Source organism: Tamandua tetradactyla, chromosome X, assembly GCF_023851605.1.
Source record: "Tamandua tetradactyla isolate mTamTet1 chromosome X, mTamTet1.pri, whole genome shotgun sequence".
In the NCBI taxonomy this organism is placed as follows: Eukaryota; Metazoa; Chordata; class Mammalia; order Pilosa; family Myrmecophagidae; genus Tamandua; species Tamandua tetradactyla.
Window position 1 is genome coordinate 116,376,057 of NC_135353.1, and position 22,450 is coordinate 116,398,506.

At 37.4% G+C, this 22,450-nt stretch overlaps 1 protein-coding gene across 3 annotated transcripts in view; it reads right to left on the reverse strand.

Moving 5' to 3' along the window:
- Nucleotides 1-22,450, reverse strand: part of KANTR (KANTR integral membrane protein) — a 49,802-nt gene that overhangs the window by 20,678 nt on the left and 6,674 nt on the right. For 2 of the 3 annotated variants that reach the window (XM_077145729.1, XM_077145728.1), the window contains exon 3: nt 1,650-4,325. The exons of the other annotated variant lie outside the window; for it this stretch is intronic. In XM_077145729.1, the coding sequence (XP_077001844.1) occupies nt 3,272-3,502 (231 nt within the window). In that variant the 5' untranslated portion in view covers nt 3,503-4,325 and the 3' untranslated portion in view covers nt 1,650-3,271. Of the gene's footprint in view, nt 1-1,649; nt 4,326-22,450 lie in introns of those variants that run through there. 3 annotated transcript variants of the gene reach the window in all.

The following is a 22,450-nucleotide window of genomic DNA, read 5'->3' on the forward strand; positions in this document are numbered from 1 at the left end:
TGACATTTGAATATACTACAAATGGGTGGGCAAATTATCAGATTATCTGGGAAGAAGAGTGTTCTAGGCAGTGAGAACAGCAAGCAAGCACAAAGGCCTGAGGCTGCCTGGCATGTGTGAGGAACAGCAACGAGGTCAGTGTGGCTAGAGCACACTGAGTGATGAGTAGAGTGATGGGAGATGAGATCATAAAGGTAATGGGGTCAGATTGTGTAGGAATTTTGGGGACATGGTGAGGATTTGGCTTTTATTCTAAGGGAGATGGGGGCAGGGGAGGAACATGATCTAAATTGGTTTTTAAAAAGCATTTCAGGGGAGGAATAGGTACTAGAACACTAGGAAAAGAGGAAAAAAAAGCAGACAGGTATTAGTTCCTAGGAGGACAAAAAACTATACAAAAAAAGGATATGTAATCAGAGTGTACTATGTGGTTTCAATGTGAACAATATTTATGATATACAAATTCACACAATGAATACTGGATGAACATAAATCATATCAAATATTTGAATAAATAAAAGATGTCATCACAACAGTAAATAAGCAATAAGAGACTATTAGGAATTTCTAGGCAGATTGGAAAGTAAAATATATGCACCTTTACGAATGAAAAACTCAATGGACAGATAAATAGCAGATTAGATATAGCTGAAGAGAGAATCATAAAGCTGAAAGTGTATCTGAATAAACTGTCCAAAATGAAGTACAGGAAGACAAGGACATAGAGAATGTAAAAGAGATGTTAAGGGATATGGAAGACAGAATGAGGGGACCCAAAATATGACTAATTTGAGCCCAAGAAAGGAAAAATTAGAGAGAATGGAAGAAAGGCAATATTTAAGGAGAAAATGGCTAAGAATTTTCCAGAAACTATGAAAATCATGAATCCACTGAGCCATGAAACACAACATTTCTAAAGTAGAATAAAAAAGAAATACATGCCCAAACATATTAGGATGAAACTGCAAAAATTCCTGCATATACCCCCTCCAGAAAATGACAGAAAAAAAAAACTTAAAAGCAGTCAGAGTGTAAGAATTAAAAATATTTACAAAAAACACCAATTAGACTAGTAGCAGACTTTTCTCAGCAGCAACAAAGCAGACTTCTTGAAATCAAAAAGAGGATGGGATCACATATTCTAAGTGTTGAGTTAAAGTACCTGTAACAAACTATCTTTTAAGAATGAGGGTAAAATAAAGACATTCACATATAACGAAGACTGTGAGAACTTAATACCAACAGACATGTGCTAAAAGAACATCTAAATACTGCATTCACAATGAAGGAAAATGATCCTAAAAGGATGGTCAGAGATGCAAAAATGAATGCATGCAAATCCAAACTAAACTGGCTTCATAAATAATACAGTAGGACCTCATTTTGCCCAACCAATATGTTCCAAGATCCTTCTCGTAAGTTGAAAATCACACATAAGGGTGAACCCCATTATTTAATAAGCATTTCCTATATGAACATACCTATCATACATTTTTAAATAAATAAGGCAAATAAACACTTAGTAACAATATACAAAGTTAAAAAGAAATAATTCAAAAAAGTTTTAATGCTCTCTTTCCCACACATGTGCTACAGCAATCTGTACTGTCCGAAGGTCTCTCCACCCCCTCCCCCAGAGGAAAAAAAATTAGTGGCCGCCAATGGGAAGCCAGGATGGCATCTGAGATGGTGAACTTGGAGGGGTACTGCCTGAAGATCCTGGCTGGGTCACTGTTTCGCCCCCTCTCCCATGCCCCTGCTCCCTGGCTCTATATACGGCAGGCATAATAGCAAACCCCATTATTTGACAAGTATTTCTTATACAAACATACCTACCACACATTTTTTTTCTAAATAAGGCAAACACTCTAGTAACAATAAGTAAGCAAAATAATTTCATAGAAATATTTTTTTAATCTTAATTCTCTTTCTGTCTTTATTTTTTTGATTGCCAATCGCATATCCCTGAATTTGCATGTGTTGAGTTACTGTAAAACGAGGTCCTACTGTAATAATGATGATGCATAATTTATGAGGTTAGGAGAAAAGAACAAATTAATATATCTGAAAACAATAGCATGTAGGTCAGGAGAGGAATGACTAGAATTGAAGGCTTCTAAGGCTCCTGGTATTCTTCAAGAAGGGGGTAAGATACTGTTTAACCTTAGACTTTGTAAGTTAAGCATGCATGGTAAATTTCAAGGATAACTACAGAAACATCAGAAAAAGAATGTATGAATCCAAAACAGTAAGGAGGAAAAAACTGAATAAGAAAACACACAAACAAACCACAAAACTAAAAAAATAGGCAAGAGAAGAGAAAAACGAAGCATAGAAACTTAAAAAGTATGATGGTAGAAACAAGTCCAAATATATCACAGTGAATGCAAACAGACTAAACTTGCCCATTAAAAGACAGATAGTATCAGATTGGATTTTTAATAAGTTCAGCTATATGCTATTTGCAAGTGACATAGGGCAGGAAAATTCTATAAAGTAAAAGATAGAAATTGCATGCCACACAAATACCAACAAGAAGAAAATCTTATGTTGCTATATTAATATAACATAGACTTCACAGAAAAAAGCATTATCAGAGACAGAAAGGGTCATTACATAAGGAGAAAAGGCTCAATTCATCAGAAATGTATAACAATTCTAATTTGAATGCTCCTAAAAAAATAACTTCAAAATATATAAAAGAAAAAAAAGATAGAAAACAAGGAGAAATAGAGAAATCCACCACTGTAGTTGAATATTAGCATAGCTCTTTAAATTATAGGTAGATCATGACAAAAATTAGTATAGTTATAGAAAATTTGAACACAATTAACAAAACTGATCACAGACATATGGATAACTGTGTTCAACAATAGAGAACATACATTCTTAAAAAGCACATAGGAAACATTCAAAAAAATTGATCACGTACTAAGCCATAAAACAAGTCTCAATAAATTTCAAAGAGTTGTTATCACATGGACCACATCCTCTGACCACAATGCAATTAAGATAGGTGTTGATAACAAAGAGATACATTTAAAAATCCCCAAACATTTGGAAATTTAAAAACACTTCTACATAACACATGGGTCAAGGACGTAACTATGATGGGAAATGTCAAAGTACTTGGAATCAAACAATAATGAAAATATTACATATCTAAACTTTTAGAAAAGCAGTATTTAGAAGGAAATATATATCCTTAGATACACAATTTAACAAACAAGAAAGACTGAAAATTAATGAGTCCAACGTCCAATTTAAGAAGTCAGAAAAAGAACAACAGAATAAACCCAAAGAATGTGGAAGGAAGGAGATCAAAAAAGATAAGAGCAGAAATTAATGAAATAGAAAACAAAGACACAATAGAGAGGAGCAACAAAGCCAAAAGTTGGTTTTTTGAAAAGACTAGTAAAATAGACAAACCTCTGGTGAGATTGATCAAGAAAAAAAGTGAGAAGGCACAAATAACCAATATCAGCAATGAAAACGGAGACATAACTATACAATAGACACGGCAAAGAATTTAAAAATAATGGAACTTTATGCCAATAAATTTGCAAACAAAGACAAATCGGACCAACTCCTGGAAAGATATGACTTACCAGAACTGACTCAAGAAGAAACAGAACTCCCGAATAGTAGTATAACGATTAAAGGAGTTGCGGCAGCAGTTTAAAATCTTCCCACCCACCAACCAACAACAAAATAGCAAGCAGAATTTTCCAGTTGGTATGTGCATTACAGGTAGGTGAAGAGATATTGACACCCCCCACTCAGTCCTAAAGGTGTCCAGGTGGGACCTGAGGCAATGGAGCCCCTAGGCAGGCCACCTCTCTCTATGAGAAGTCTCCCCTGGAGATCCTTAGAGAGTGGCCCTTAGTGAAGCGGGGTCTGACAAATCCCTCTGCCGTCCCCTGCAGGTGATGAGCATGAATGAGTCACAGCCAGCACTTGGTTACTGCCCTGTGGTCAACATACTAAACAGGGCCAAGGAGGTGTTTTGTCACCTGGACATCCTCTTCAGTAGCAGCTGCTTGTGGTCTTCTGTTCATGGAGGACAAGGGGACTGTGGAGCTGCTGGAGGTGTCTGTGTTCCAATTTCCAAGAAACACCATGCACAGCCCAAGTTGTGACTGTTTGGGGGTGGGTTTGGGCGCAAGGCAGCCAAGCAGAGGGCTTCTGGAGAGTTTAGCTCCAGGTGGCAGCCCTGAAACTCTGTCTTCACGAATATCAGATACTTCTATCCATTGCAGCGGACGTGCCCTTTTAGCAGTATCCAAACTAGCTGCAGGGTGATGGTTCTAACAATGATGCATGTTCTGCAAATAAGAGCTTCATCATTATTTTGAAATCGTTAATATGTAAGAGTTTGATTGGCTTTGAAATCTACTCACATTACCATAAGAAATTTCAATAATATATTTGTCAATGAAACAAAAAGAAAAGCTGTTAGATAGCACTGCAACCGTATACACTTTTAAAGATTTTTTTTTTATTGAGGTGAAATTCACATTTTCATATATTTTGGAACAATTTAAAAATGTTTTCAAATCTTTTGTCACCTATCTGTGTGAACAAACATTTTTGTTGATGAGGATTGTGAAGATGATATAAAAATATGTTTATGGAAACAAATTTCAAAGTTTCTCATTTAAAAGTTTGGAAAGATTTTATTTAGAAGTTCAACACTGTCCTGGAGGTTCTGGTCATCTCAGTGAGACAAAAACAAACAAACAAACAAACAAAAAAACATCAAGTTAAAGGCACAAAGATTGGAAAGTAAAAAAAACGAAAAACAAAACTGTCATTATTTATAGCCAAAATGGCTGTCAACATAGAAAACACAGAATCTTCAGATACTTCATTTAAAAAATAATAAAATATACCATTCTTGGAGAAATGGCTGCTTCTAGGATTAGGGCAGGAGAATACGAGAAGAGCTTGGAGCATCTGGTAGTGTCCAAAAGTAAGGAAGTGAACAGAAACAAAAGGAGGGGGGCATGTCAAAGGAACACAGGAGCCAACCTGACAGAGCCTACAGTGGTCAAAGCTGGAATAATTTGAGCAACAAAAGAAGTAACATATATTGATAACTCAAATTATTAAATAAGTATACATGAGTTCATACTCATATAAACAAATGACTAACTGAAAGAATAAACAAACAAATTAATGAGGGGGAAGAGGAAAATCTTCCTTACAGAAGAATTCCAAATACTATATGCAGACATACTGCCCCATAGGAGGTAAAGTTAAATTATTCCTTCTCTTTTTGAGAGCGAGCTACATTCTTCCAAAGAAAAGAATATGGAAGGGGAAAATAGCAACTTTATAGCAGAGAAGCCTGGCTAACACCACCTCAATCAAGTGGTGAAAGTTAAAATCTTCAGTGATGCCAGCTGGATATAATATCCCCACCCCCACCCCCATTCCCACCCCCCACCCCCAGATAATAATGTGATGAGAAAAGCATTTCACATCTGCGGTATTTTTCCCCAAAATCCACAACCCCGGGCGGGCCACGGTGGCTCAGCAGGTAAGAGTGCTTTCCTGACATGCCCAAGGACTCAGGTTTGATTCCCGGTGCCTGCCCACGTTAAAAAAAAAATCCACAACCCCAAGAGGAAAATCTCAGACAAACCCAAATTGAGGGACAGCTCCAAAATACCTGACCAGTACTCATCAGAATTGTCAAGGTCATAAAAAACAAGGAAAAACAGAAAATGTCACAGACCAGAGGACAGTAAGGAGACATGACGACTACATACAATATGGCATCTTGTCTTGGATCTTGGAACAGAAAAAGGACAGTAGTGGGAAAACTGATTAAACCCGTATAAAATTTGGAAGTTGAGTTGCTAGGAATGTACCAATATTGGTTTCTCAGTTTTGACAAATATTTACAGGCACTCTCTGAACTATCTTTGTATTAACTTTCCTGTAAATCTCAAATTATTCTAAAATTAAAAATTTACTAATTTTAATAAAAGAGTTTAGCGAGGTGAATGGCCATAATATCAATATACAAAAGTCAATTTCATTTCTAGACACCTGCAAAAGAGAGAAAACAAGTTTAATAAAAGATCTCATTTATAATAGCGGCAAAAGTTTTAATTACCAAGAAATAAATCTGACACAAGCTATGCGAGACCTTATACAGAAAAAGTATAAGGCTTCACCAAAAGACATTCAAGGATTTATTTAAAATAAAGACATATATCATGTTTATAGCCAGTAAGACTCAAACACCATAAAGATATCAATTCTCTTCAAACTGATCTATAGATTCACTGTAATTTCAACATTTTTATAAAACATGAGGAGCTGTTTCTGAAATGTGTTTGAAAGACAAAGGGCCATGAATACATGATATTCCTGAAGACAAAAAGATGGGGGGATTCTGCTCTATCAATTAGCAAGATTCATTATAAAGCTAAAGTGTTTAGGGTAGTGTTGTTTAAGGACAAAAAGTTGGTGAATAGAAAAGAGGGGCCAGGACTTTGATGCATGACAGATCATCAGGAAGTTACCAGTCAATAATTAGTTCTGAGACAAATGGTTATCCATATAGAAGATAATGAAATTGGCTCTCTACCACATAAAAATCCATTCCACTTGGATTAGTTCTTAAATGTGAAAAGTAAACACCTAAGCTTTTATTAGAATAAAATAAAGAATATCTTTACAACTGTGGGTTAAGGAAGACAAGACACAAAAGGAGCTGGCTGTACAGAAAAGACTGATTCGTCTGACTATCAAAATTAAGAAGTTCTGGGCGGGCCGCGGTGGCTCAGCGGGCAAAGTGCTTGCCTGCTATGCCGGAGGACCTCGGTTCGATTCCCGGCCCCAGCCCATGTAACAAAAAACGGAGAAACAAAAATACAATAAAACAAGAAAATGTTTAAAAGATGTTTCCCTTTCTTCCTCCTTTCCTTCCTTCTATCCTTCCTTCCTTCTCTCTGTCTAAAAAAAAAAAAAAAAAAAATTAAGAAGTTCTGCTCATGCAAACACACCATGAATAAAAAGCCACAAATTGAGAGAAAGATATTTAAAACATTTAACTGACAGGTGATGAGTATTCAAAATAATTAAAGAACTCCTACAAATCAAAAAGAAACTGATATCATGCGGGAGACCCGGGTTTGATTCCTGGCCCATGCACTTCCCAAAAACAAACAAGCAAGCACAACAAACAGGGAAAAACAAACAACAAAGATTCCACAAATGGTACTGCAATAACCGGATACTCACATGGAGAAAGAATGAAATGTGACCCCCACCATACAGCATACAAAAAAAGAGAAAGAAACTGATAATAAAAAAAAAGTCTTAATGGGCAAAAGGTTAAGTATTTCACAGAAAAGGAAACAGATGTGACCAATAGATATATAAAAAAAATTGCTCAGCCACATCAGTGCTGGGAAAATGGTGATTAAGTCCAAAATGGACTTATCAGCTTACATTCATTATAATGCATATTATGTATATATTCTTTTATTATATAACTAATATATTTTAAATGAACAAAAAGCAAATGGAAGAAGAGTAGGAGGAAATGAGGAAAGCCAACTCTCTTGGAGTTTTGCGGTTAGGGGAATAGAGAAATAGAGTCATGGTTCTAAGGGGATGTGGGATAAAGAGGATTTTTACATTTTTTAAAGATGAGAGCAATAGAAGATTGATGGAATAACTGAATGAGGGCCTTGGTAAACTCGCTTTCCCTCTAAAACAACAAAACTACGGGCAAATCAGCTAAAATAAATAATGTCAGAACTCTGGCACTTAAAACCAAAGCCACACAATGAAGTACGACTACCTTTTCAAGAGAAACTACTGAATCTTGGGAAGACAGAATCCGTAACATTTTAACTCGTGCCTATTTGCATTCTCCCTTCCTCACCAGCTCTGTGGTGCAGGTGACAAAAGTCTGCAGAGAGTGGACAGATCTGACTGCTTTGGATGGGAATTTAAAAGGAAATCCTGGAGAACTAGAAAACCTGACATATTCCTGGGGTTCAAAAGCTGTGTGTATAGGGCGGGCCACGGTGGCTCAGCAGGCAAGAATGCTTGCCTGCCATGCCAGAGGACCCGGGTTTGATTCCTGGTGCCTGCCCATGTAAAAAAAAAAAAGCTGTGTGTATAAATAAGAGGGGGAACAAATGCTAAAATAAATTGGGTAGATGGGAAAAAAAAAAACCCAAACTTGTGTGTACATACTCAAGGCTGCGCACCTGCCCAGGAAAGTCCCAGGAAAGAAGAGGGCCCTGTCACTTACCTGAGGCCCTGCAGAAGCAGGAAGCGAAAGCCAAGGCTGTCTTGATAAACTGGCGGAAATTTGAAAATGTGTCTTCTCACCCAGACCCCCTTGGCAAAGGGTGGAAGACATATGGGCAAAGTATTTAAGGAAATCACTGGACCAATCCTTAGCTGACCATCAAATTATACACACCTAGGTATGGACCCTAGGAAGTCAGGCTTAAGAATTTAAAAAAAAGCTAGCACAGAATTTAGGAGCACACAACTACAGGGGATACAGCAGTAAATAGTAACAACAAAAAAAGAAAACCAACAAACCAACCACCACCACCTAAAAACAACAATAAACCTTGGAAATAGAGGAATCCGATACCAGAGTTGTTAGACACTAAAGTGTCCAGTTTTCAACAAGAACTTAGGAGATGTGCAAAGAAACAAGAAAGTATGCCACAAAGACAGAGAAAAAACGTATCGAAAGAAAATGTCCCTGACGAAGTACAAGTTTTGGATTTAGTAGACCAAGATTTTGTTGTTGTTGTTGTTAAATGTTGTTTTTTTAATTAAATTATTTACTTTTATTGATGCATATTATATATTCATATATGATGTAATCATCCAAAGTGTATAATCAATGGTTCAAAAATATCATCATATAAGCTGTGCATTTATCAGCACAACTGACTTTTTTTTTCATTTTTGTGAAAAGAACATATATACAAAAAAGCAATAAACTGATTAAAGTACATCGCTACAATAAGTCAGAATAGATTTCAGAGTTTGGTACGGGTTACAGTCACACAATTTTAGGTTTTTACTTCTAGTTGCTCTAAGATACTGGAGACTGAAAGAAATATCAATATAATAATTCAGCAATCATACTCATTTGTTAAACCCCAACTTCTCTATGTAACTCCACCATCATCTTTGATCTTTCTCCCACTCTCAAGGGCATTTGGGCTATGGCCAGTCTAACTTTTTCATATTGGAAGGATCTGTTATTAATATGAGGTAGGGAAATGGAACTATCTGATTTCTGGAGAGGCTGGACCCTCTAGGTATCAGGACTTACCTGGTCCAGAGACCTATCTGGAGGTTGTAGGTTTCTGGAAAGTTACCCTAATGCATGGAACCTTTGTAGAATCTTATATAATGCCCTAGGTGTTCTTTAGGATTGTCAGGAATGGTTTTGGTTGGGGTTTGGGAAGCCATGATAGGTAGCAATGTCTAACTGAAGCTTGCTTAAGAGTTACCTCCAGAGTAGCCTCTCGACTCTATTTCAACTCTCTCAGACACCGATATCTTGTTATACTTCTTTCCCCCTTTTGCTCAGGATGGCATTGTTGATTCCATGGTGCCAGGGTCAGGCTCATCCCTGGGAGTCATCTCCCACACTGCCAGGGAGACTTTCACCCCTGGATGTCCTGTTCCACGTAGTGGGGGGGGGGGGGGGGCAATGATTTCACTGGCAGAGTTGGGCTTAGAGAGAGAGAGGCCACATCTGAGCAACACAAGAGGTCCACCAGACATGACTCTTAGGCATGCCTATAGGTATGCTAAGCTTCTCTACTACCTACATAAGCTTCAGAAGAGTAAGCCTGAAGATCAAGGGCAATAGTTCCATATTTTTTATCCCATCCCTCAAGGGAAGTTGTCAATACTTTTTGATTATCTGCTTAATGTACTCTGGGATGTATCCAGGCATTACATTAAGCTATGCAGGATTAAAGGCTGTCATCCTTATTCTGGGCTCCCTGTGTTTGGATTGTTTAAATGATCCATGCAGATAGGTTGAGTTAGATTATGTGCTACAGAAAATTTAGGTTCTGGACAAAATAAACCTTTTCTCCTTTGCTCTCAAAGAGTACATGAGGTTAAGATTTTAAATTTGCTATTATAAATGTGGTCAAAGAACTAAAGGAAAATATGTCTGAAGAATTAAAGAAAAGTATGAGAATGATGTCTTACTAAATAGAGACTACAGATAAAGGGATAGACAGAGACCCTCTTCTGTTGCTCAGATGTGGCCTCTCTCCCTAAGCCAACTTGGTAGGTGAACTCACTGTCCTCCCTACTATGAAGGACATGACTCCCAGGGGTGTAAATCTCCCTGGCAACGTGGGACCTGACTCCTGCGGATGAGCTGAGACCCGGCATCATAGGAATGAGAAAGCCTTCTTGACCAAAAAGAGGAAGATAGAAATGAGACAAAATAAAGACTCAGTGGCAGGGGATTTCAGAGTCAAGAGGTTATCCTGGAGGTTATTCTTATGCACTATACAGATATCCCTTTTTAGTTTATGGTGTATCGGAGTGGCTGAAGGAAGTACCCGAAACTGATGAACTGTATCCCAGTAGCCTCGATTCTTGAAGGAGACTGTATAACTATATAGTTTTTACAATGTGACTGTGTGATTGTGAAAACCTTGTGTCTGGTGCTCCTTTTATCCAGGGTATCGAGGGATGAGTAAAAAAAAAAAAAAGATTAAAAATAAATAAATAATAGGGGGAAATAAAGGGTAAAAATTCGGTAGACTGAAATACTGTGGGTCAATGAGAAGGAGGGGTAAGGGATATGGAATATATGAGTTCTTTTTTTTCTTTTTATTTCTTTTTCTGGAGTGATGCAAATGTTCTAAAAATGATCATGGTGAAGAACACATAACTATGTGATGATATTGTGAGCCATTAATTGTATAATACGGTTGGACTGTATGTGGAGATTTCTCAATAAATACATTTTTTAAAAAGATAAAGGGACTGCCATGCCGGAGACCCAGGTTCGATTCCTGGATTCCTGGGGCCTGCCCATACAAAATAAATAATTAAATAAAATAAAAAGATAAGGGGATAGAAATGAGATTGGTAGCTGATTTCCCATCGGAAACCACAGAGACCAGAAGACATTCTGAATCAAATCTTCAAACTGTCAAAAGAAAAAAAGATTGTCAACCAAGAATTTTAAATACAGCCAAGCTGTCCTTCAAAAATGAAGGTGAAATTAAGACATTCCTAGATAAACAAAATGAGAGAATTTATCATTAGCAGCCCTATCCTACAAGAAATATTAATTTCAGGCTGGAATGAAAGGACAATAGGTAGCAACTTGGCTCCACATGAAGAAATAAAAAGCACCGGTAAATGTGATGCCAGTAAAGGTACCTACATAGGTACTAAGTAGTTTTGTTTGTAACTCCTTTCTTCTCCTTTCTTCTCCTGTCTGTATTAAAAGACAAATGCATAGAGCAATAATTGTAAAACTGCGTGGATGGGCTTAGAACATATAAAGATGCAATGTATATAACAATAGTACAAAGGAGGGAGGAGGGAATGGAGGTATACTGGAGCAAAATTTTTGCATATTATTGAATTTAAATTAGTATTAATCCACAGTAGATTGTTTCAAGATGTTAATGTAATCCCTAGGGCAACCACTAACAACTCAACTCAGAAAATACAGAGTAAAAGAAGCAAGAGAATTAAAAAGCTATAATAGAAAATATCTAGTTAGTACTGAAGAAGATAGGAATCAAGGAACAGAGGGGAAAAAAAGGACATAGGACATACACAAAACAAATATCAATCCTTACAAACTCTTCCAAAAAACAGAAGAGGAGGAAACACTTCCCAAATTGGGCTATGCATCCAATATTACCCTGATATCAAAACCAGGCAAAGGTTTCACAAGAAAATAAGACTACAGACTGACATCTCTTATGAATATAAACACAAAAACTTCCACAAAATACTAGCAACCCAAATCTAGCAACATATTAAAAATATTACCTAACATAACCATGCGGAATTTATCTTAGTAATGTAAGGTTGGTTTAGCATCTGAAAATCAATCAATATTGGTCACCATCATAAACATAAAAACAAGAATACAGCAGGAAATCCACATGATCACCTCAATAGATGCAGAAAAAGCTTTTGACAAAATTCAACAGTCGTTCATCACAAAAACAAGCAACAAAGTAGCAATAAAAAGGTACTTCCTAAACCAGCTAAAGGGTATCTATGAAAAACCCATAGGTAATATTACACATAATGGAGAAAGACCGAATACCTTTCCTGGATTTCAGGAACAAGACAAGGATGTCTGCTCTCAGTATTTCTAGTCAACACTGCACACTAGATCTAACCAGGGCAATTAGGCAAGTAAAAAAAAAAAGACATCCGGATTGGAAAAGGAGAAGTAAAACTACCTGTATCTCAACAACATGATTTGTAGGTAGAAAATCTTGAAACTATTAAGAAAAAAAAAACTATTTGAATTAGTAAACAAGTTCAGCAAGGTGGCAGGATATTTCCGTAAACAAAACTCAATTGTATTTCTATGCATTAGCAACAAACAATCCAAAACTGGAATTAAGAAAATCCCATTTATAATAATAGCAAAAAGAATAAAATATGTAGGAATAAATTTAGCAAAAGAAATGCAAGACTTGTACGCTTAAAACAAGAAAACATTGTTAAAAGAAATTGCAAAAAATGTTCAGAAAAGCTGAGACTCAGCATCAAGGGATTGAGAAAAACCCTAGAATGAGCTGAGACTCAGCATCAAGGGATTGAGAAAACCTTCTCGACCAAAAGGGGGAAGAGGTAAATGAGACAAAATAAGTGTCAATGCTGAGAGATTCCAAACAGAGTCGAGAAGTTATCCTGGAGGTTATTCTTCTGCATTAAATAGATGTCACCTTGTTAGTCAAGATGTAATGGAGAGGCTGGAGGGAACTGCCTGAAAATGTAGAGCTGTGTTCCAGTAGCCATGTTTCTTGATGATGATTGTATAATGATATAGCCTTCACAATGTGACTGTGTGATTGTGAAAACCTTGTGTCTGATGCTCCTTTTATCCACCTTGTCACAACAGGCGAGTAGAACATATGGAATAAAAATAAATAATAGGAGGAACAAATGTTAAAATAAATTTAGTTTAAAATGCTAGTGATCAATGAAAGCGAGGGGAAAGGGGTATGGTATGTATAATCTTTTTTTTCTGTTTTTGTTTTATTTCTTTTTCTGAATTGATGCAAATGTTCTAAGAGATGACGAATATGCAACTAAGTGATGATATTGTGAATAAATGATTATATATGTAGAACGGAATGATCACATGTTAATGTTTTAGTTCATTTGTTAAATTTTTTTAAATTAATAAATAAATAAATTTTTTTAAAAGGCATTCAGGAAAAAAAATGTTCAGAAAAATGTTCGTGGTGATGAATACACAACTCTGGGATGATATTGGGAGCCACTGATTGTTCACCATGTAAAGGATGTTTGTATGTTAAGAATGTTTGTGTAAGACAGCAGATGCCTATACATAGGCAGAGCCCAGCAGTTGCCACCATGTGCCTTCCCATGAGATGCTAAGCAAGCCAGAACCCAGAGTTGTGACCCAGAGGAACTAAGTGAAGGCCCACAGACGCTTAGAGAGGAAACCACTGGCATCAGAAGCTGGAAAGTAATGGAACCAGGAAGAACGACCAGCAGATGCCAGCCACGTGCCTTCCCAACCAACAGGTGTTCTGGATGGCATCAGCCTTTCTTGAGTGAAGGTACTGTTGTCGCCTTAATTTGGATATTTTCATGGCCTTAGAACTGCAAACCTGTAATGTAATAAATTCCCTTTAAAAAGCTGTTTCAAAAAAAAAGAATGTTTGTATGTCTGAATGTTAAGCTTTATCATTAAAAAAAAGAAATTGTAAAAGATGTAAATAGACATGGTTAAGAAGGCAATAATCCTCAAACTAATCTACAGTTTCAATGCAAATCCTAACAAAATTCCAGCTGTTTGTGTGTGTGTGTACGTGCACGCAGAAACTGACAAGCTAATCCTAAAATCCATGTGGAGACGCATAATAGCCAAGAGACTCATAAAAGCTAAAACAACCTTGAAAGATGACAACAAAGTTGAAGGGCTCCACTCCCTGTTTTCAAAATTTACTACATCTCTAAGAAATTAAGATAGTGCAGTCTGGCATACACAGATCAATTGAATTAAATTGGAAGTCCAGAAATTAATTTTTACACTTATGATTTATGGATAATTGATTTTTGACAAGGTTGCCAAGACAACTCAATGGGGAAATAATACTCCTTCAACAAACGGTGTTGGAACAACTGGATATCTATCTATGGGCTAAAGAATGACTATGGGTGCCTACCTCATACCATAAACAAAATTAACTTAAAACTGACCACAGATCTAAATGTTAAGAGCTAAAAATATAAAGTTCCTACAGGATAACGTAGGAATAAATCTTTGTGACCTTGAATTAGGTAATGGTTTCTTGGATATGATACCAAAAATCCAGGTGACTAAAGAAAAAGTAGATAAATTGGACTTCATCAAAATTGAAAACATTAAGGCTTCAAAGGATACCATCAAGAAAGTAAAAAGACAGTGTACCCAACAGGAGAAAATATGTGCAAATTATATTTTTGACAAGAGACTTGTATTCAGATTTATAATGAACTTGTACAAATGAACAATAAAGAGACAAATAACCCAATTTAAAAAATGGGCTAGGGTGGGCAACAGTGGCTCAGTGGCAGAATTCTTGCCTGCCATGCCGGAGACCTGGATTTGATTCCCAGAGCCTGCCCATGCCAAATAAAAAAAAAAGAGGGAGGGGTTAATTGGGTGGTTCAGTGGTAGAACCTTCCAGGTGGGAGACCTGGGTTCAATTCCCAGACCATGTCTCCTCCCTCCCCAAAAAGGGGGCTAATTATCTAAAATTGAGAGTGTTGATGGACTACTGACCTTGGATGTTACACATGAGGCCCAGTAGATGGAGGTGGCTCAAAGATGCACTGACTGAGAAGTAGATTGTAGAACGATGGTGGATACATATGATTGAGCATTGTGTACTACAAAAAGGAATGAAGTTGTGAGGCATGCAATGATGTGAATGAACATGTGGTGAGGTTAAATAAGCCAGAAACAAAGGAGTGAATATTATATGATCCTATTTAGATAATACTTATAAGAAAACGGGGGCCTAGATTATAAGCTTTTAGAGCAGTCACATTTATCAGGACTGGTAATTGCTGGATTTTGAGTGGATGTTTCATATATGTATAACCTGGTATTAAGAGATAAGAACGAAGCTGACCAGGTTGGGATTAGGGTAACTGAGAATACAGGGGTAAGGAAGGCAGTGCCTGTATTTTAGAACTTCACCTACTCTTTGAAACCAAAGGAAGAAAGCTTTATTTTGTCCAGAGCCTAAATTATCTGTAGCATGTAATATTCTAACTCAACCTGTCTGCATGGATCACTTAAACAATCCAAACATAGGAAGCCCAGAATAAGAATGAGGGCCTTTAACCCTGTAGAGCTTAATGTAATGCTTGGATACATCCCAGAGTATATTAAGCAGATAATCAAGAAGTATTGACAAATTCCCTTGAGGGGTGAGGGAAAAAATATGGAACTATTAAACTTTACCACCAGGGAAACCCTGGAAACTGTGTCAAACATTAGGGACACCCAAATCAATAGGCCTAGCCCTTGATCTTGAGGCTTGCTCTTGTGAAGTTTATGTAGGTAGCAGAGAAACTAAGCCTACCTATAGGTATGCCTAAGAGTCACATCTGGAGGACCTCTTGTTGCTCAGATGCGGCCTCTCTCTCTCTAAACCCAACTATGCAAGTGAAACCATTGCCCTCCCCACTACGTGGGACATGACATCCAGGGGTGAAAGTCTCCCTGGCAGCGTGGGAGATGACTCCCAGGGATGAGCCTGACCATGGCACTGTGGGATCAACAGTGCCATCCTGAGCAAAAGGGGGGAAAAGTGTAACAAATAAGGTATCAGTGGCTGAGAGAGTTGAGAGGCTACTCTTACACAAGCTTCAGTTAGACACTGCTACCTATCATAGCTTTTCAAACCCAACCAAAACCATTCCTGACAATCTTAAAGAACACTCAGGGCATTATATAAGATTCTACAAAGATTTGTGCACTAGGGTAACTTTCCAGAAACCTACAATCTCCAAATGGCTCCCTGGACCAGATAAGTCCTGAAATACAGAGGGGCCAACCTCTCTAAAACATCAAGTAGTTCCACCCCCATCTCATATTACTGACAGCCCCTTCCAACATGAAAGAGTTAGAATGGGCATAGCCCAAATATCCCTAAAGAGTAGAAGAAAGATCAAAGGTGATGGTGGAGAGAAGGTAGGGTTTAACAAATGAGTATGATTGTTGCATCATTATATTGATATTTCTTTTGGTCTTCAGTATCTTAGAGTAGCTAGAAGTAAAAACCTAAAATTGTGTAACTATAACCCATACCAAACTCTGAAATCTATTCTACAACTAATTGTTACAGTGTACTTTGAAATCGATTGCATTTTTGTATATGTGTTATATTTCACAATAAACAAAACGTTAAAAACAATGGGCTAAGGGTATCTTCTAAAGAAGATATACAAATGGCCAATAAACATATGAAAATATGCTCAACATCATTAGCCATTAGGGAAATGCAATTCAAAATCATGAGATGCCACCTCCTACCCACTAGAATGGCTACTTTTAAAACACGGACAATAACTGTAGGTGAGCATGCCAAGAAAAAGGAACTTTAATGTATTGCTGTAGGGAGTGTAAAATGGTTGCAGCTGCTGTGGAAAACAGTTAGGCGTTTTTTTTTCACAAAGTTAAACATAGAGTTTTCATGTGACCTGCCACTCGTACTTCTTGGTATACACCCAAAGAACTGAAAGCAGGGACTCTGACAGATATTTGTACACCAGTGTTCACAACAGCATTATTCATGACAGTCAAAAGGTGAAAGCAATTCAAATGTTCATCAGCAGATAAACGGATGAAATAAATGTTGCATATACATAAAAAAAATATCATTCAGCCTTAAAAAGGAATGAAGTTCTGACATATGCCATTATATGGATGACCCTGAAGACATTATGATGAATGAGATAAGTCAGAAACAAAGGGACAGATACATGATTCTGCTTATATGAAATAGACTATGCAAACTCATAAAGACAGAAAGTAGAGTACAGATTATCAGAGGTGGTGAAGGGAGAGGGTACTGGGAGTTAGTGCAAAATGGGTCAGTGTGGGGTGACAGAAGAGTTCAGATAAAGGAGGGTGGTGAGGGTAGTACAACATTGTGAATGTGAGGTTATTCCCATTTAATGGTAAGCTTGCGGGTGGTTCAGTCAGGAAAGTTTATGCTACATACGCTTCCACAATTTAAAAAAAATCAACTAAAGAGTCGATAACAACTAAATATGATACATGATCCTGCACAGGATCGAATAATGGAGGGTAAAAGGCTCAAAAGGACATTATTGGGACATACGAAAAAATTAGAATATAGACGGTAAGCTTTTTATCAATGTTAAAGTTCTTGAACTTGATAACTAAATACTTAAGATGGTTACATAAGTGAATATCCTTATTTTTAGGAAATGTGTATCAAAGTATTACGTGTTCAAGGAGCATGATGCATACAACCTACCCTCAAATGTTCAGAAAACAGACAGATAAATAGAATGATAAAGTAAATGTAGCAAATTGGAGTATCTAATATTTTGGGGGTAACTGTGGGAGGGGGAAGTATGCTGGAGTTCTCTGTATGGGGTTTGTATTAGTTTTGCAACTTTCCTGTGAATTAGAAATTACTTCAAAATTACAAGTTTAAGAAAACAACAACAAAATCACAATGTGATATCGCCTCACACCCACTAGGTGGCTATAACAGAAAAGACAGACAATAATAAATGTTGGAGAGGATGTTGAGAAATAGGAAATCTCAAACCTCGCTGATAGGAATATAAAATGATGCAGCTGCTGTGGAAAACAGTGTGCTAGTTCCTTAAAAAGTTAAACATCGAGTCACCATATTACCCAGCAACTTCACTCCTAGGTACCTACCCAAGAGAAATGAAAACACATGATCACACAATAGAGATTAGAACCCTCATGCATTGCTAGTGGGAATATATAAAGGACCAGCAACTACGGAAAAGCATTTGGCAGTTCCTCAAAGAGCTAAGTTTGGATTCACCATATGACCGACTATTCCACTCCTGGATATATACCCAAAAGAGTTGAAAAAAGGGACTCAGATACTTGTATGGCACTATTTGTAGAAGTGTTATTCACAATAGCCAAAAGGTGGAAACAACCCAAGTGTCTAACAATAGATGAATGGATAAACAAAATGTGGTATATACATATAAGAGAATATTATTCAGCCGTAAAAACGAATGAAGCTCTGATACAGGCTACAACATGGATGGAACTTGAAAACATTATGCCAAGAGATATATGCTGGACACAAAATGACAAATATTGTATGATTCAACTTATATGAAATATCTAGAATAAGCAAATTCACAGAGACAGAAAATAGATTAGTGGTTGCCTGGAACTAGGTGAAAGAGGAACTGGAAGTGACTGCCAATGTTAATGGGGTTTCTTTTTAGGGTGATGGAAATGTTCTGAGATTAGATATTGGTAATGGTTGCACAATATAGTGTATATACTACAAACCACAAAAGTGTACACTTTGAAATGGTAAATTTTATGTTATATGACTTATATCCCAATAAAAATGCTATTAAAAAATAAACCGTGATAAACACTGCACTAAATAGAAATGGCTAATTTATTGACAGTCTATCAGGAGGTATTAGTTTTGGGAAGCTAACTCTCAAACCTTCAGAAAAAAAGCATTTTGAAAAAAAAACAACAGGTAACAACAAGGATGAACCTCAAAAACATTATGCTAAATGAAAGACTAATATATTATATGATCCCATTTATAGGAAATGTTTAGAATAAGCTAATCTACAAAAGTAAATTAGTATTTGCCTAAGCTGGGGGTGGGGGGCAGCCAATGGGTATGGGGTTTCTTTCTGGAGAGATGAAAATGTTGTAAAATTATTGGTGGTGATGGGTACACAAGTCTGTCAATATACTAAAAACCACTGAATGGTACCCTTTAAATGGTGAATTTTATATATATGTAAAATATATTTCAAAAAAGCTGTAACGAAACTTGGAAGTAGTAACAGAATGACTGTATACTGATGAGAATGATCTTGTAGAGGTAGGGAAATTGATGATGCAGGAGAGAGAGGTAGGAAAATCGTTGGAGTGATATTCTTGAGTAGTTAAGAGAGGATGGGATCTAGTGACCAAGCGGAAGGAATGGATTTTGATCACAGCAGGGATGGCTTATCCAGAATAACAGAGAAGAAGGCAGAGTTGTTCGTGGAGATGCTGTTTGGTGGATGGACGTGGTGGTGATGGGAAAGTATGAAAGATTTATTTTGATGGCTTCAATCTGTCAGTCAAGGAGAAAGCCTGAGAATGCTGGAGAGGAGGTGTTGGCAGTTTTAGGGGAGAGAAGCTATGAAATAGTCATCTAGGAAGGCAGGAGAGTGAAAGGCTTAGGGACACGCAGTTAGGACTGGTGGGCAGCATTAAGAGCCCACTTGAGATTAGTGGTCATAAATCTAAAGTAAGATCAGTTAGTGTGGTTGTGTGCTTTTCTCTAGCCATGTTTAGCTATACGGATCCAGGAGTGGAGCAGGCAGACAGGTGGATTTAACCAGGGCTGGGGTTTTGCCTGGTGAATATGCTGAAGTGATTGAGGGGCAAGGGAAGTGAGGATGTGTGCAAAGGAATGATTATAATGATAGACCATGGACTCTAAGCCACTTAAAGGAGGGACAGGAGAACATGGGGAATTGAAGGATTGTGAAAATATGGTAAATCTCACTATGGTTGAAGGAATGTTGGAGTTGGGGTGCTAGAAGGAGTGAGCTAGGAGGACAGGAGGTACTGGCTGGATAGCAGGATACCTAAAACTGAGGTTATGAAAGCAATGCAATCACTGGCAGTGACAAGAGGAAGGCTAAGGCTATGGGTTGGGGAGCTGATGTAGGGTGGAGGACAAAGATCACTGTGAGAGAGCAGATCATATAAGTGAGAGATGAGAATACTGGAAGGATCATTTTCAAGAATATTAAAATCTCCAAGAATTAGAACTGGAGTAGTATTAGAGAGTGACAGTGAGCAAGGACCTAAACCTTTCTAGGAATGAGGAGTTGCCAAGGTGGGTATGTGTGCTTATCTGTAGATGACTGTAACACAGCAGGTTGACTGAGGGTATAATCCAATGATTTGAGATTTATAAAAGGGTGGCTGATATTTACATAATTGCAAAGTATCTCTCCGTAAATTACTTATTACAATGGAAAGTAACTATAGTGGAAGAGTACACGATAGTGGAGAAACCTGGCAGACACCATCTTAACCAAGGAGCAAAAGTGAACAAAACCAGTATGGGAACGAACTGACATCATATGCCTCCTAATGTGAAGCACTTAGGATACAACATCTCTTCTGTGGTATTCTTGCCGAAAAATATACAACTTGAATATAATCATATATAATCATAAGGAAATATTAGACAAACCCAAAATAAGGGCTATTTTAGAAAATAACTGGGCAGGACTCTTCAAAAGTATCAGAAAATAACTGGGCAGGACTCTTCAAAAGTATCAAAGTCATGAGAGACAAAGAAAGACTCAGGAATTGTCCCAGACTGGAGGAACCTAAGTAGATATGAGCACAAAACGCAATGTGTGGGATCCTAGATTAGATCCTAGAAGAGAAAAAATGATATCAGTAGGAAAACTGGTGAAATAAAAATACGTTCTGTACTTTTGTTGATAGTAACATACCAATGTTAATTTCCTGATTTGAAGGAAATTGAACTGTAGTTAATATACTTTGTTGACATCTCGAGTTGGGTGAAGAATATGTGGGAATTCTTTGTAGTATTTTTACAACTTTTTTGTAAGTTTGAAATTATTTAAAAATAAAAAAGTTTAAAAGTATTTATTAAAAAAACGGAGACGAGAGAGAGAAATGTCTGGAAAGGATAATTAGGAGCAAGGACAACTTTCCCCACCTCCTGGCCTCCTGGTGAGAGGGCATTAAGGGGGCTGCTGGGGAAGCAGAGTGCACAAGGGAAAACCAGATTTCTACTCAAGCAGTGGTCCTCAGCTGGGAACAGGGACAGTCAAGGAACATTTGGGAGCATTTCTGATTGTCACAATAATTGGAGAGAGCTAGTGACATGTAGTGGCCATAGAACAGGGAAGCTCAGCATCCTGCAATGCACAAGACAACCCTGTATAGCAAAGAATTGTTCTGCATCCCACAAGTCTTTAGAATGTCCCACCAGTTAATCATGTACGTGAAAACCTGCTCATTCATTCATTTATTCACTCAATAAACTCTTATTGTCTTAGGTAATAGGGATATATCAGGGAACCAAAAAAAAAAAACACAAAAATTCTCTGCCCTTCCAGAACTTACAATTGAGTGGAGAGTTGGACAATAAATAAGAAACATGATAAAGAGGTAAATTATATATTATGTAAAAAGTACATAAGAAGTACTATGGAAAAAATAGAGCAGGGTAAGTGCTAGAGGAGGGCTGCAATTTTAAACTGGGTGATTAGGGTAGGCCTCAGCGAGAAAAGGACAGATGAATAGAGGCCTGAAGGAAGTGAAGGCGTGGGTCTTGTCCAGAAACCCAACCACCATATAAACTGAGGGAAGACTGCACTTTGTTTTGTTTAGAACTTTATGAAGAAACTGTTCCTCATTTAGGAAACTCATATCACCCTACTTGTGGCTTTTGAATCACCAATCAACATATATGTAGCTGCTACACTCACAGGTGCAATTATCATTATGTGCAAGATCATTTCATTAGGTCTTTCAGTGGAGTGATAGTCCGGCCTTCACAGATTGATTTATCATAACTCACTTTTCCTTTGCTTCTCCCTTATATTACAGTAAGGGCATTATATTGATTTGGGGGGGATTATGCATGTAGATAGATTCAATCTACATATGCACTTCATTTCAGAATAGTGAAGGGGGGCATTTCAAAACACATATTATAAAAGTGGAGTATTGGATCCAATAGGTAAGAGAACCAACAAAGCATGGCAAGAAAATGAAGGGACTACTCAGAGGTCAGGATGAGAATGAAGGGGACTTTGCTGATGACTGAAGGTGAGTTCCAGAGGGCCTGGTCAAAGGATTTCAGGATGGGAACAGAAAAGAAAGTGTCCAGGACTGCACGGGGATGTAGCCTGGAGTTCTCTGGGCTCCTTG